The 16,612-nt window shown below is 48.0% G+C and overlaps 1 protein-coding gene across 1 annotated transcript in view; it reads right to left on the reverse strand.

Moving 5' to 3' along the window:
- LOC140428109 (eukaryotic translation initiation factor 1A, X-chromosomal) overlaps positions 1 to 16,612 on the reverse strand; it is a 45,971-nt gene that overhangs the window by 1,450 nt on the left and 27,909 nt on the right. The window contains exons 3-6 of the mRNA XM_072514178.1: positions 16,488 to 16,591; positions 14,173 to 14,223; positions 12,492 to 12,573; positions 12,301 to 12,392 (exon numbers count right to left, since the gene is read on the reverse strand). Of these exons, the coding sequence (XP_072370279.1) occupies positions 12,301 to 12,392; positions 12,492 to 12,573; positions 14,173 to 14,223; positions 16,488 to 16,591 (329 nt within the window). The remainder of the gene's footprint in view (positions 1 to 12,300; positions 12,393 to 12,491; positions 12,574 to 14,172; positions 14,224 to 16,487; positions 16,592 to 16,612) is intronic.

The raw sequence follows: 16,612 nt of genomic DNA on the forward strand, positions 1-16,612 counted from the left end.
GACCAGTACAAGGTATTATAGATGGATCTGAAATACAGCTCAGGTGGAACACCATAGACAGGATATAGAACATCCAATCACTGGACAACTTCCATCCCTTGCCTTTCCTGTGGCCTTTATTTTTTTGGACCTGCTGCCCTTGCGATCATAATTGAAACCTACAAAGTTATTTTAGATCAGATATTGAGGTTTGAGGCAGGGTTCATTAGTAATCTCACAGCAAAAGGGCTGTGGAAAATGTTGAATTCCATATTAAATTTGCGAACGATATTTTGAATTCCCAAGCTTAACAAGCTAATTAGATAAGTATGAGGGAAAGAGTTGGCTATGGTAGTTCAGTTAAATGGATTAAAAAAGGTCTTGCATTAATCACAGGGCAACATTTCAAAATATTCAACATAATACATCAAAACTCAGCAAGAAAGATCCAACAGTGGTTTCCAGCATTTTAGAAATGCAAAAGTAGATTTTTAAAAACTAGCAAGGAATATAAAAACAGATCGCAAGAACTTTGACAAATATAAGATTAACTCAGTCCATTCAAGGCAGGGACAGGAGAAATAACACTGACCAAATAATATGTCTGTCGTCACAACAGGAGACAAAATTTCTAAGAGTGAGAAACTTAAAGTAATAATAGCAAACCCCCAGGATTTGATGGCCTATATCAAAGGGACCCAGAACAGGTAACTGCAGAGATAGTAGCTGTACTGTTACTTTCCAAAATTCCCCCGGATTGAAATTTAGTGCAACAATCTTTTTCAACAGATGAAAAACATTTGTAGACCACTCGGCTCCTCCAGCCTGCTCTGCCATTCAATCGGATCATGGCAGATCAGATCATCAGATTGTAACGTCATCTCTGCCTGCTCCTGATATCCATTAATCAAGAATCTATCTAGCTCTACTTAAAAAATCCTCTGCTTCACATCCCTCCACATTAGTAGGACCCTCCGCCGGGCTACCAGGGACGCAAAGGCCAGAACACCGGCCTCTCCTGGCTCCTGCATTCCCGGCTCGTCCGCTACCCCAAATAATGCTATTCCCCGGCTCAGCTTGACCCGGGTGTTCACCACTTTGGACATAGTCCTCGCAAAGACCCTCCAGCGCCAGGCATGTCCAGAACATGTGGGCGTGATTTGCTGGCTCCCCGAGCACCTCACACCTGTCCACCCCAAAAAACCTACTCATCCTCGCCCCTGTCATATGCGCCCTATGGACAACCTTGAACTGTATTAGGCTGAGCCTGGCACAAGAGGAGGCAGAATTAACCCTACTCAGGACATCAGCCCACAGATCTTCATCCAGCTCCTCCCCCACTTACCCTTTAACTCCTCCACCGAGGCCTCCTCCGCCGCTTGCAGTTCCTGATAGATCGCCGAGACTTTGCCTTCTCCAACCCATACACCTGAAATCACCCTGACCTGAATCCCTCGTGCTGGGAGCAGCGGAAATTCCCTCACATGCCATCTCACAAACGCCCTCACTTGCATGTCCCTCGAAGCATTCCTGGGAGGTAACCCAAATTTCTCTAGCGCTCCATGGCTCGCAAAAGTCCCGTCGATGAATAGGTCCCCCATTCTTTTAATCCCAGCCCGATACTCGCTCAGAAACCCCCCATCCATCCTAACCGGAACAAACCGGTGGTTCTCTCGTATCGGGGACCAGACCGAGGCCCCCACCTCGCCCCTATGTCGCCTCCACTGCCCCCAGATCTTCAGAGTCGCCGCCACCACCGTGGTGTACCTTGTCAGCGAAAGCGGCAACAGTGCCATTACCAGCGCCCCCACTCATACCCACACAAGACGCCACCTCTAGCCTCTTCCACGCTGCCTCCTCTCCCTCCATTACCCACTTACGGATCATAATTAGCTGCCCAATAATAGCCACATAGATTCGGAAGCGCCAGCCGCCCCCCCCTGTCCCTGCTATGCTCCAAAAACACCCTCTTCACCCTCGGGGTCTTATTCGCCCATACGAATCCCATAATACTCCTGCTTACCCGTTTAAAAAAAGCCTTGGGGATTAGAATGGGCTGGCACTGGAACACAAACAGGAACCTCGGGAGGACCGTCATCTTGACCGACTGCACCCTACCCGCCAGGGAGAGTGGCAGCATATCCCATCTCTTGAAGTTCTCCTCCATCTGTTGCACCAACCGTGTCAAATTGAGCTTGTGCAGGGCCCCGCAGCTCCTTGCTACCTGGATCCCCAGGTATCGGAAGCTCCTCTCCGCCCTCTTCAGCGGTAGCTCGTCTATCCCCCTTCCCTGGTCCCCCGCATGCACCACAAAGAGCTCACTCTTCCCCACGTTGAGCTTATAGCCCAAGAAGTCCCCAAACTCCCCAAGGATCCCCATAACCTCCGCCATCCCCTCCACTGGGTCTGCAACATATAACAACAGGTCATCAGCATATAACGACACCCGGTGTTCCCCCCTCGGACCAATCCCCTCCAGTTCCTAGGCTCCCTCAGTGCCATGGCCAGCGGCTCAATTGCCAATGCAAACAAACAAGGGAGATAAGGGACACCCCTGCCTCGTCCCGCGGTACAATCTAAAGTACTCCGACCTCCGCCGGTTCGTAGCCACACTCGCCACTGGGGCCCTATATAACTGCCTGACCCATCTTACGAACCCTTCCCCGAACCCAAACTTCCCAGAGATACTCCCAAAGGCCTTCTCCGCGTCCATAGCCGCCACTACCTCCACTTCCCCCTCCACCGAGGGCATCATGGATCACATTTAAGAGCCTCTGCACATTCGTGTTTAATTGCCTGCCCTTCACAAACCCCGTCTGGTCCTCATGGATCACCCCCAGGACAGTCCTCAATCCTCGTAGCCAGCACCTTCGCCAACAACCAAGCGTCTACATTGAGGCGTGAAATCGGCCTATACGATCCACATTGCAATGGATCCTTATCCCGCTTCAAAATCAACGAGATCAGCGCCAGGGACATTGCCGGGGGCAGGGTCCCCTCCTCCCTCGCCTCATTAAAAGCTCTCACCAGCAACGGGCCTAGCAGGTCCACATAATTTCTGTAAAATTCAACCGGGATCCCGTCCGGTCCCGGGGCCTTCCCCGCCTGCATGCTCCCCAATCCTTTAACCAGCTCCTCCAGCCCAATCGGCACCCCCAAACCAGCCACCTGCTCCTCCCCCACCCTCGGGAACTTCAGTTGGTCCAAGAATCGCCGCATCCCCCCCCCTCCCCCTCGGGAACGTCAGTTGGTCCAAGAATCGCCGCATTCCCCCCCCCCCGGGGGCTCAGACCTTTACAGATCCCCATCTACCTCATTTATTCTCACCGCACTACGCACCGTATTCCCCCCCTCCATCTCTAATTCCACCAATCTCCCTCGCTGCCTCCCTCTTACGAGGCTGATGTGCCAGCATCCGGCTCGCCTTCGCCCCATACTCATACCGCCCCCTGCGCCTCTGCTTTTCCCGTGGTCAATAGGTCAAATTCCAGTGGGAGGTTTCATCGCTCCCCAAGCAGCCCCTCCTCAGGGGCCTCTGCATAGCTCCTGTCCACCCTTAATATGTCACAAACCAATCTCTCCCTATGGCCCCTAATGGAAATTAGCTCTCCCCGAACCACTACCTTCAGAGCCTGCCAGACTACCCCCACCTGCACTTCCCCATTGTCGTTGGCCTCCATGTATCTTTGAATACACCCCCGGATCCGCCCGCACACCCCCTCATCCGCCAACAGTCCCACATCAAGGCGCCACAGCGGGCGCTGGTCCCTCTCCTCCCCCAACTCCAGCTCCAGCCAATGCAGGGCGTGATCAGAGATGGCTATAGCCGAATATTCCGTTCCCTCCACTTTTGGGATTAGTGCCCTACTCATTATTTAAAAATCTATCCAGGAATAGGCTTTATGGACGTGGGAGAAAAAAGAAAATTCTCTGGCCACCGGCCTGGCAAACTTCCATGGATCCACTCCCCCCACCTGGTCCATAAACCCCGAGCACCTTGGCTGCAGCCGGCCTCTTACCAGTCCTGGACCTGGAACAGTCTAGTGCTGGGTCCAGCACCGTGTTGAAGTCCCCCCCCCCCCCCCGTCCCCCCATTATCAAGCACCTCGCTGGAAGTGGAGTTGCTGAAGGTGGAGAACAGAAACAAGTGCTCGAGGGCCAAGGTTGAGGACCTTGACAAAAGGTTGCAACAGCAGAACCTCAGGATCGTGGGGCTGACTGAAGGTGTGGAGGGCCCACGGTCGACGAAGATGTCTGCAAAGCTGTTGCAGGTGGAGGAAGTTAGATAGGGCCCACTGGTCGCTCCAGCCAAAGCTACAGATGAACAAGCCGAGAGCTGTGATTGTCTTTCATAGCTACCAGAGGAAGGAGCAGGCATTGAGATGGACAAAGCAGAATTGGAAGACAAAGTGGGAAGACAGTGGTATTCATATATTCCAAGAAGTCAGTGGAGCATGTGAGAAGGTGTGCAGCCTTTAACAGGGCAAAAGCAGCACTGTTCAAGAGTGGAGAGTGCTTCATGATGGTCTACCCGCCGAGGCGGAGATTCACACACAATTCCAGGGACATTATTTAGAGATGGCGGACGAGGCATTCATGAAGGTGGAAACATTGGGCTGAACAGAGATGGACACTGGGACTTTGGTGTTGTGGGTGGGATATGTTTTTGTGGTTGGGGCCTGTTTATTTCTTTGTACATTAGTTACTGTTAAGTTTAAGGCTGTTTGTGGTGTGAGCTGCCTTTCGCCTTTCCAGGAGTTGTTTTGGAGAAGGTATGCATGTGAGAAGCAGTTTCAGGAACAGTTAGGGGGTGGGAATAACAAATTCCATTGTTATGGATGCGGGGGCCATTGCACTAGCAAACTAGAGTTGGCTAGTGAACAGGAGCGTTGGGTGGGGGCTGTGGTCAGCCAAATCTGGACAGTGAGGTTTCAGCTTACCTAGAAGGTGTGAATGAGGGGAGGGGGAAGTGACGAGAGGAGTTGTTGCGAGAGGGCATGGTTGTGAGACTTCTGGGATTGGTTTTTTGGGGGGGGGGGGGGGGTAGCTTGGTCCCAGTCGTGGGGCAGGGTGAGGAAGGAGATCAGATTATCCCTCACCAGTAGACATGAGGCCGCAGTTTGGTTGGTAATGTGGCATGTGCGAGGATTAGGAGGGCTGGCAAAGTGGGCGAATGTTTTCGCCCATTTGAAGGGCTTTGAGGGTCAATGTGGAGCTGCTGCAGGAGACCCATTTGTGGGTGAAAGACCAGGTAAGGCTTCATGAAGGCTGGGTTGGTCATGATTTCTGATCATAGAATTTACAGTGCAGAAGGAGGCCATTTGGCCCATCGAGTCTGCACCGGCTCTTAGAATGAACACCCTACCCAAGCCCACATCTCCACCCAATCCCTGCAACCCAGTAACCCCACCCAACCTTTTTGGACACCAAGAGCAATTTAGCATGGCAATCCACCTAACCTGCACATCTTTGGATTGTGGGAGGAAACCGGAGCACCCGGAGGAAACACACACAGACATGGGGAGAACGTGCAGACTCCGCACAGACAGTGACCCAAGCCAAGAATCGAAACTGGGACTCTGGAGCTGTGATGCAACAGTGCTAACCACTGTGCTGCCGTGATCATGCCACACACCTGGCAGTATTGGAGGAGCAGCCGGGGCAGAGTTTGAATGTGGGGTTGCTAGCGGACGTGGGGTTCTGCATGAAGATGGCGAGGGGGATAGAGGAGTATGGAGTTTAATAAAAATGGGGAGGTTGCACCATTGGTGCTGTGGGAGATATTGAAAGAGGTGGAGGGGGGAGATAATCTCACAAAAGTGCAAGTTAGGATGGAGGCGAGGGAGGAGCACCAGAGTGAAAAATGAAATTTTGGAGATTAATTGCAAATATTCGAAAGATCCCATCCCAGAGCATTTGGCCAGAGAAAGGTACTGCAGGCACAGTTTGATCTGTTGTCCACAAGCAAAGTGGTGAGCCAGTTGAAGCAGGCAAAAGGAGCAATGTACAAATATGGGGAAAAGGCCAGCCATTTGTTGGCTGGCCAGCTACGACGGTGCCCTGGGAGATTGTTCAGATAAGAGGGGAGTGGGGATTGGTGTCTTCTCCAGAGAAGCTGTACAGGCCGAAATTGGTAGAGCGACAGACAGGTATGGGGAGTCTGGAGAGGGAGTGCGCTCCCATGGGGAACATTAGGAGTGAGTGGGAGAAGTTGAGAAGGGCATCTGAGTGCAGAGGGAAGCCTTACGGAGGGTGAATGTGCCCTCGTCGTGTGCAAGGCTAAGTAATCAGTTTAAGGTGATGCATAGGGCCTACATGATGGTATCGACGGTCCTTCTCAAGAGTGGATTTCAGAGGGTGGAGCGGTTGATTACGTTGTATATCTGGTCAGACAAGGTAGCTAGAATTTGGATGGGTCTGGAGGGGGTTAAGGCTAAGTGGGAGTATGGTTGCAAAAAGCACTGTATGAAGTGCTGCACAGGGTGAATGCCACGACTGTGCGCGCGAGATTAGGGTTGATTCAATTAAAGGTGGTGCATAGGGCACATTCAACGAGGTTGAGCCAGTTGTTTGAGGGAGTGGAGGACAAGTGTGAGCGGTATGGGAGGGGCCCAGCCAATCGTGTTCACATGTTCTGGTTTTGGCCCGAGGTGGGGAGGTTTTGGGGTTTGTTTTTCAGCACCATGTCGGCAATCTTGCAAATGAATTTGGAGCTCAATCCCTTAGGGGTCACATTTGTGGTGTTGGACCTGCCAGAGCTGCAGACAGAGGTGGATGTTTTAGCCTTCATCTAGCAGACTGATTGCAAGTGGGTCCCGTTACGATGGAGGTCAGCTTCTCTGTCCAGTGTCTCAGTATGGCTGGGGGACTTAAAAGTTAAGGTAACCTTGAGAGCTGCGATCGATGAGCTTTATAAAAGATGGTGCCAATTCATTTTGTATTTTAAGGAGTTGGTCACCATCAACTGCTAAGGTGGTTGTTTCTTTTATATAAAATTTTAAATATTCAATAAAAATATTGAGAAAAAAAACAATGCGCTTAGGATTATCGAGGGGAAATTGGGATTGGCAAATTTATTAGGGTTTTTTGACACCAAAGGAGGTCAATCGGGCAGTTGAGACCTTCTCCCGAGGACTGTACAGCTGAGAGCCCCCCAATGGGGACGAAACAGATGATCTGGAACTGCCAGTTGTGGGGGAAGACAGCTGGGTGGGGGCTGGAAGCACCAATAGATCTGGGAGAAATCATGGAGAGCATCAGCTCCATGCAGGCGGGGAAGGCACCGGGACTCGACGGGTTCCCGGCGGACTTCTACAAAACATTTGCACCAGTCCTGGCCTCACACCCAAGGGACATGTTCACAGACTCACTGGCAAGGGGCACCCTGTCCCCCACACAAGCGCAGGCCACAATATCACGGATACCCAAAAAAGATAAATACCTGATGGAATGTGGATCATACAGACCCATTTCATTGCTGAACCTGGATGCGAAAATACTCGCAACAGTCCTGGCCAAAAGGTTTGAGGGCTGTGTACCAGAGGTGGTCGTAGAGGGCCAAACAGGCTTTGTCAAGGGTAGCAGCTCACAGCAAACATCAGGCGGCTGCTGAACGTAATAATGACCCCCCCCCCCCACCACCACCACCACCCCGGGGAGAGAACACCAGAGGAGATAGTCTCCCTAGATGCAGAAAAAGCCTTCAACAGAGTCAATTGGAACTACCTCCGAGGTACTGGAACGGTTTGGGCTAGGAGCAGGGTTCACTGCCTAGGTGAGGCTCCTGTACAACGTTCCCAAAGCGAGTGTCCGAGCTAACACCACCATCTCTGAATACTTCCAGCTACAGAGAGGAACAAAACAGGGTTGCCCCCTGTCCCCACTCTTCACGCTAGCGATCAAATCCCTGACGATAGCCCTGCAGGATCCGAAAAGCTGGAAGGGAATCTGGAGAGGAGACAGAGTACAGAGTTTCACTCTATGCAGATGACCTGCTCCTCTATGTCTCGAAGCCACAGGAGGGACTGAAGGCAATACTGCAAATTCTGAAAGAGTTTGGAATCTTCTCGGGCTACAAACCTAACCTGGTCAAAAGCAAGACATTCCCAGTGAACCCAAACGGGGCAGGGGACAGAGCTGGAGGGGCTCCAGTTTAAAATGGTCCAGAACAGATTCCGTTACCTGGGGATCCAGATAGCCAGATACTGTACACAGATCCACAAGTGGAACCTGACCAGCTTGGTGGAGGAAGTAAGAAAAGACCTTCAAAGTTGGGGCTCACTCTCACTCTGCAGGAGAGTGCAGACGACCAAGATGAACGTACTGCCAAGGTTCCTCTTCCTGTTTAGATCCATACCGATCTTCATCCTAAAGGCATGTTTCCAAAACTTAAGACAGTCTAATCATGGCGTTTGTGTGGGAGGGATAAGAACCTGAGAATTCCCAAACCAACACTGCAAAGGAGGAAAATCAAAGGGGGCTTGGCCTTACCAAACCTACAATACTATCTCTGGGCAGCAATGGCAGAAGGAGTGAGGGGATGGGTACCAGAATCCAGCACAGATTGGGTACAAATGGAGGCATCCTATAAAGGAACGACCCTCCAGGCCTTGGCTACAGCAGCACCCCCACCCTCCTCAACAAGATACACAACGAGCCCAGTGGTAGCGGCTACGCTGAGAACGTGGACCCAGCTGAGACAACACTTCAGGATAACTAAAATGTCCCCATGGCCCCCATCTGCGGCAATCACAGATTCCCCCCAGCCATGCTGGATACCACCTTCAAAAGATGGAGGCAAGGAGGGGGCACACTGGCGACACTGGACGAACTAACAAGGAACTGGAAATTAGCAAAAGGACAGGAAATGAGACACCTCCAAATAAAACACTTCCTCCGCAAACAGACAGTAGGGTACCCTGGGACCCTAGAAGCCACACTACTAGAGGACCTGATGTGGCTATGTGGGAAAATATACAGACAGCTACTGGACAGAGCTCAGATACCACTGGGCGAGTTCAGACAAAAATGGGAGGACGAACTGCGGACAGAGGTAGGGTGGGGACTCTGGAACGAAGCACTGAGCAGGGCTAACTCCACCTCCTCCTGCGCAAGGCTTAGCCTAATACAGCTCACAGTGGTGCACAGAGCACACCTGACCAGAACCCGAACGAGCAGGTTCTTCCCAGAGGTGTAGGATGAACGTGAACGGTGCCAGATGGGCCCGGCAAACCACACCCACATGTTTTGGACTTGTCCCAAACTTGCTGGGTTCTGGACAGCCTTCTCCGATGCAATGTCCAAGGTTGTGGGGGTGAGGGTGAAGCCATGCCCGATAGTGGCAATCTTCAGGGTATCGGAGCAGCCAGAGCTACACATGGGGAAGGGGGCCAACACCCTTGCTTTTGTTTCCCTAATCGCATGCCGGAGAATCCTGCTCAGCTGGTGATCGGCAGCACCACCCACCTGGAGAAGATTAAGTACGCCATCAGAGGGTCGGAGGCACCAAAAGAATAAGTTTTCACATAAAAAAGGTTAATATGCCAGATTTTGTTTTATTAGTGTCACAAGTAGGCTTACATTAACACTGCAATGAAGTTACTGTGAAAATCCCCTAGTCACCACCCTCCGGCACCTGCTCAGGTACACAGGGGGAGAATTCAGAATGTCCAAATTATCTAACAGCACAATGAATGGAGGATAACATTAGCATGGATGGAGGATTGGTTAACAGACAGGAATCCAGAGAGCAAGGATAAATGACCATTTTAAGTTGGCTAGCTGTAATTAGCAGAGTGCCACAAGAATAAGCACTGGAGCTCAAGTTATTTACAATCGTTATAATAATATTCAGCTTTTGTCTGGATTGCTTGGATTAGCCAGTTTAAGGAACATGCCTGTTGGTGGGTTTATTTGGTAGAATGCCTGGTGCACATGGGGCATGTGGTGTCGCAGAGGACTGATATGTGATGCATGTGCAGCAGCCATCAGTTGGTGGCAGCAGTGATAGAGAACAAAAACAGCAGAAGGGCAGCTCAAAAACAAAGTTACCTTGGATGGCGAATATTTCTATGTGGGATGGTTAAGTATGGCAAAATGGCAGGGACAATTATTTGATCCAACTGATTCAAAAATTCTATGTCAGAAATGAACTTTTATTAGATTTGAATGTTGTTTTGGAAAAGCGGTCAGGTGTATTATTCTATAAATGAGCATGCCACGACATTAATTTAGATTCAAGGAAAGAAGTTATAATTTAGATTCAAGGAAAGAACAGTGATAAATGCTTTATTATGGGAGGTATGGTGGTTCAGTGGTTAGCACTGCTGTTCGATCCCAGCTCTGGGACACTGTCCGTTTGGAGTTTGCATAGTCTTCCCGTGTCTGCGTGGGTTTCATCTCCACAACCCAAAGATGGGCAGATTAGATGGATTGGTCACGCTAAATTGCCCCTTAATTGGAAAAAAATAATTGGGTAGTCTAAATTTATTTTAAAAATAAATGTTTTGCTACAAACCTGAACCATTAACAAGAACTTTAAGGTGGTAGTTGGGAAGCTGTTTTGTTGTCGATGGATGTTAAAACTATAGCATGCAGATTTCAAGGAAATAGTATGTTTATTTCTTGAAGAATATTCAGCCTATCAGATATAAATTTGTGTTTTCCACTCGGAGATAAAACTGTTCTCAATTAGACTTCCATATTCAATGACTAAACAATTCAGAGATTCAGATGCTTGACAAGATTTGTATTTATAATCCTAGGCCTGATTTTACACACAGATAATTTTATGTAGCTTTTTCCAGAGTGAGAAATTTTGATTTGGTTAGTCTTTGATGAAATAATAGAATTCATGTATTTAAAGAAATACAATGAAGATATTTAATTTGATTGCAAATGTTTTACAGTTATATTAGTCTGTATAATGAGTTAGTCAAGGGGGCAGGTTTAGCATGGTGGGCTAAACAACTGGCTTGAAAGGCAGCACGTGGTGCAGTGGTTAGCACTGCTGCCTACGGCGCAGAGGACCCGGGTTCAAATCCCAGCCCTGGGTCACTGTCCGTGTGGAGTTTGCACATTCTCCCTGTGTCTGCGTGGGTTTCAGCCCCACAACCCAAAGATGCGCAGAGTAGGTGGATTGGCCACGCTAAATTGTCCCTTAATTGGAAGAAAATTATTGGGTACTTGAATTTTTTTTTTTTTTAATTATTTAAATTTTTTAAAAAAAGAATAGCTGGCTTGCAATGCAGAACAATGCCAGCAGCGTGGGTTCAATTCCCGTAATGGCCTCCCCGAACAGGCGACGGAATGTGGCGACGAGGGGCTTTTCACAGTAACTTCATTGAAGCCTACTTGTGACAATAAGCGATTATTATCATTACTACAAGGAAACCCAGAAAAATGTATCCAAGTTTTTAGACAATAAAGTACAAGAACAAATAAGCCTTGCCCTAATAGTGCAGGGTTTTAGCAAGAGCACCCCTGGAGTACTGTTTGCAATTTTGGTCTCCATATCCAAGGAAGGCAGTACAGCAAAGGTTCACCAGATTGGTTCCTAGAACAAGAATAAATTCGGCATACTTTCGAGTCGAGGACGAGAGTAAATTTGGCATACTCTCTGGAGGCTAGAAGAATGAGAAATGATCTCATTGAAACACACAATTCTGAAGGGGCTTCATAGAATAGACACAGAAATTGTTACCCATGGTAAGGTCTAGAACTAGTCATAACTTCAGGATCAGGAGTCGATTTCTTGGAGGAGAATATTTTTTCACTCATGTATTATGAATCTTGGAATTCTCTAGCCCAAGGGGTTGCAGATGCTTCATCATTAAATATATTCAAGGTTGTGATAGACAGATTTTTAGTCAGTCATGGAATCAAGAGATATGGGGAGTCAGTGGTAAAGTGAAGTCCAGGCAAAAGGTTAGCAATGATTGTACTGAATGAGTGTAGGATCAAGGGATTGTAGGCTCCACACATGCTCTTATAGCTAAAGTTAAATTAATTACTTACTTATTATTTCTGGGGAGGCCCAATCTCAAGAAACATCTGTGCAGTTCGGAATAGACCAGGCCAGCATTTAGCTGCAATTTCGTTGAGATTTCAAAACTCCAGTTGCCATTTCATAGCACACCCAGAAAAAAAGCAAAGAGCAATATCCCAGTCTCAGAGCCCATGTTTAACTAAATTGGGCTGTTGTTCATAAGTATCCAGCTACTGTGGAATGAGAATCTCTACCGAGACAGAGAGCAAGGCCTGGGGAACCAGTCACCCACCCCAGCAAATTATGACTTTTATGTAGTAAAATCTTATACTTACATCATCAATGTCCTCATCATCATCCCCAATATCGTCGAACTGTATTTCATCATCATCGCCAGGTCCAAAGGTATCTGTTTCATTGATTTTGGCTGCAGGTGCAGAGAGGGAAGAGGAGAAGAACTGGTTAAAAAAAAACAAAAAACTTTTACAAAGCGGAGACAAATAAAGGGGAACAATGGAGCCCATACCATGCTCTGGAAGTTCACCGTAGGCTTTCAAACTTCTTGCCTCATCCGCATTGTATTTCAGGATGACATCAGCCTTATTATCCTTTCAAAGAGAAAAGAAATAGGTTAACATGAAATTTTAGTTTGAATAAATAGCTAGGTAAAGATAGGCATCACAGACATTTGAACAACACAATTAAAATCAAGAATTTCAGATAAACATTAAGTGAACAATCCAATAGCAATAGCATCTTAACATCTTTTCATATCACAAAGGCATTTCGGACCACAAGAAACAAAGTCAGGGTTGAGGAATAAAACAGAATTTCTTTGGAGAGGCGTGAAGTAACGGACAGGACAATATGTATTGATGTTATTTATATGGACTTTCAGAAAGCAGCTAATAAAATTGCTTTTGGAACAGTTAGTTAATTGTTAAATGACCTATGCCTTTTCCTAGGGATGCTCAACGCGAGATATAATACAGAATAACATTACCATCAATCCCATTCCACATGGTAGTAGGGTGAATCCCATATGGCCATCACAGCACTCCCCATTGACGCCACTGCAGCAAAGGCCTACCAACTGGTCGGTGGGATCGTGATTCAGTACCACTACCTTTTGCTGATCAGCAAAACTAAGAGAACATTACTGGAAGGCATGAAACTCTTGCAAAGAGCAGTGAAACCAAGACAAGCATAGCTATAAATCTAAAGCACTTCTTCTGCTATGAAGTATCATAGACTGCAAACCAAGAGGTTATAAAAATCATCGCAGATGAAACTTAAAATTAACAAAGTTCTGTTTCTTTTTATATTTCCAACAACAAGTTAACTGAACCTCAAATAGTTGTACTGTGCTTAGGCTGTGAGGTCCTCCCACCTAAAAAATACCTTCACTCACAACAGTTGGTCATCTTTCACTTCACCCATTGGCAAAAACATGGCTTTTCAAGCATACCAAGTGTGCATAAGACCCATAGTATTGACCAAAATTTCACTTAATCGGAGTCCCTGGGCGGGATTCACCATCTTCTGACACCGAAATCGCGAGACACGATTGGGCGGAGAATTGCCTCCGATGCCAAAGAGGCAGTAGGTGCTGGTTGACAAATTGGGATCCTTCGGCACCCTGTAAATAGCCTAAATGCATCGCTCGCGGCGCAGCATTTATATACCGTTGGCAGATCATTAGTGGGCCTGACCCTCTATTCTCCGGGGCCTCCGCGGTTCACGTCGCCAATGGGCTGAATTCCCGACAACACGGTTCACTTGTAGTCAGTGGTCGGGAACCCAGCATGGCAGCTGCGGACTGTGTCCAGTGCCGCCAGTTAGCTGAGAGTCATGCTGCTGGGGAGGGGGGGGGGGGGGGGGGGGGGGGGGGGGGGGGGGGGGCTTCTGCAAGGGTTTGGCGTGGCCAGGCACCATGTTTTATGTTTTACAGCGCGACCGCTGCAGGTCGTCGCTGTGCACAAGCGCGGCCATGGACACGGCCAGTCTCCAGGCGTTTATATCATGGAAGCCGGGAGTTTTACACAGTTCCCGCACCGGCGTCGGCTCATAGCCTCCAAAACAGTGAATCCAGCCCCTTAGTTAAGTTAAACTTCAGATGATGTTCATATATTAAAAACATTTACATATTGTACAGAATACAAATACAAGTCTGAGAAAGGATATGTGCAGAAGAACAAAAACCTTACCTGATAATCTCTCAACCCAACCAATATAATGTCTGATGTGTTTATCCAAACCTGTAACATACAAGAGTGGCCTGTCACTCCTGGATCTGGTTAATATTTTACAAACAAAATCCACACACACCAGTTCCATCTCAACATGCAAAGCTTGTCAAACAAGCACTTGGAATCATCCAATTGTCCAGATTGTGAATATAAACTACACATTTCTCCTTTGTCCACTCCTCCATTGCCCCAACAACTCACCCTCTTCTGACACCATCTTCCCATGCAATCGCAGGTGTAAGGCTTACCTCTTTTACCTCCCACTGCTCAGGCCCTGAAAGCACACTTTCCAAGTGAGGCAGCGCTTCATGTGCACCTCCTTCACCCTAGTCTGCTGCATTTGCTGTTCCCAATGTGGTCTACTCTACATTGGAGAGACTAAATGCAGGCTGGATGACTGCTTTGCAGAACATCTCCAGTCCGTCCGCAAGCCGGACCCAGAGCTTCCCGTGATTTGCCATTTCAACTCCCCATTCTGCTCCCATGTCCACACTTTCGTTCTTGGCCTGCTGCAATATTCATGTGAAGCGGAGTGCAAACTAGAGGAACAGCACCTCATCTTCAAATTAAGCATAGACAGCCTTCCAGATTTAACATTTGAGTTCAACAACTTCAGACTGCGAACTCTCTCCTCCACCATCACCCCATTTTTATTTCTACCATTGATCTCTTATCCCCTCGCCATTGTTTTCTCTTCTTTCCCCCCCCATTTGCCCCACACTTGGGCCAACAGTTCCTAGTTGTCATTTGACATACTTTGTTCTGCCATTCACACATTCAAATCTCTTTATGTGCGACTATCAGCATCCTTCTTTGCCTTAATCACCCGTTTACATTCCTTTTGACAGGTCTTCAACATCTTTGTCAATCTCCACCTACCGCTGGTCCCCTATCCAGCCTCACCGCTCCACGCGCACGCCCCCCCCCCCCCCCCGATCCCATTTCCAGTTCTCTCTAGCTTTGATAAAGTCATCCAGACTCAAAACGTTAGCTCCCATCTCTCTCCACAGATGCTGTCATGACTTGCTGAGGCAGTCCAGTGTTTTCTGTTCACATTTCTAAAGTTAGCTTTGTCTTCAACAGATACATTTTGCATCACTGCTGAAAGGATTAGCATGTCAGTCAAGAAAGTTTGTAGGGCAGCACAGTGGCGCAGTGGATTAGCCCTGCTGCCTCACAGCGCCGAGGTCCCAGGTTTGATCCCGACTCTGGGTCACTGTCCGTGTGGAGTTTGCACATTCACCCCACAACCCAAAGGTGTGCAGGGTAGGTGGATTGGCCACGCTAAATTGCCCCTTAATTGGAAAAAATGAATTGGGTACTCCAAATTATTATTTTTTTTTTTAAATGAGTAAAAGGTTGCAAGAAGCGTTTTCTCATGGAATACATCTTAAAATCACTGGAGGAAAAGACTCCGATCAGCGGTATCTTGACTGCTGCCACTAAATATGCAGAGAGGATAGATCAGGCAGGTCGGAAATGAAAGAATTGGGACTCCAATACACCGAAACAGAAATCAGTATACATATCTCATACGTCACTGACTGGCATATGAATCAGTTCCAGGCATCAAATGCCAAGTACAATAATGAAATTTCATCTTTGGCCAACAGGTCACGCAGATTTTCCAAACTATCCAACATTAGTCCAAGTTATGATTTAGAAGAGTCCGTTGGAATTTTCATGAGCGCGCTCCTGGTTAGAAAGTTGCTTTGTATAGAAAACGGGGAGGAAAAACTTCAATTTTGAAATTTCTGTACTGTGTTTGATGGTAGCAACATAGTGTAAAAAAGACAGAGGGATTAGCAGTTGGAATTTAAGGAATTATCCATGTGTGGCACTTTCGAGCAAGTATAGAATCATAGGATCACAGAATTTACAGTGCAGAATGAGGCCGTTTGGCCCATCGGGTCTGCACCGGCCCTTGGAAACAGCACCCTACTAAAGTCCACACCTCCACTCTATCCCCATAACCTAGTAACCCCATCTAATGTTTTTTTTGGACACAAAGGGCAATTTAATATGGCCAATCCACCTAATCAGCACATCTTTGGATCGTGGGAGGAAACCGGAGCACCTGGAGGAAACCCACACAGACACGGGGAGAAAACGCAAACTCCACAGACAGTGACCCAAGCCGGGAATCGAACTTGGGACCCTGGAGCTGTGATGCAGCTGTGCTAACCACTGTGCTGCCTAATTGAAAGCACGATCTGACTGGGGATGTGGAACGTGAACCCAAGGCAAACTGCGAACAGGAAAACAGTTCTCACCTTCTTTCTCAGCTTCCCTCGAATATGGCAAAGCCTCTTCACACCATCAAAACACATGGCTTCCAAACGCCCATTTCCCAGCATCTTAATCACCTGGGCATATTCTACAGACAAAAATAACTGGA

Source organism: Scyliorhinus torazame, chromosome 8, assembly GCF_047496885.1.
Source record: "Scyliorhinus torazame isolate Kashiwa2021f chromosome 8, sScyTor2.1, whole genome shotgun sequence".
Lineage (NCBI taxonomy): Eukaryota > Metazoa > Chordata > Chondrichthyes > Carcharhiniformes > Scyliorhinidae > Scyliorhinus > Scyliorhinus torazame.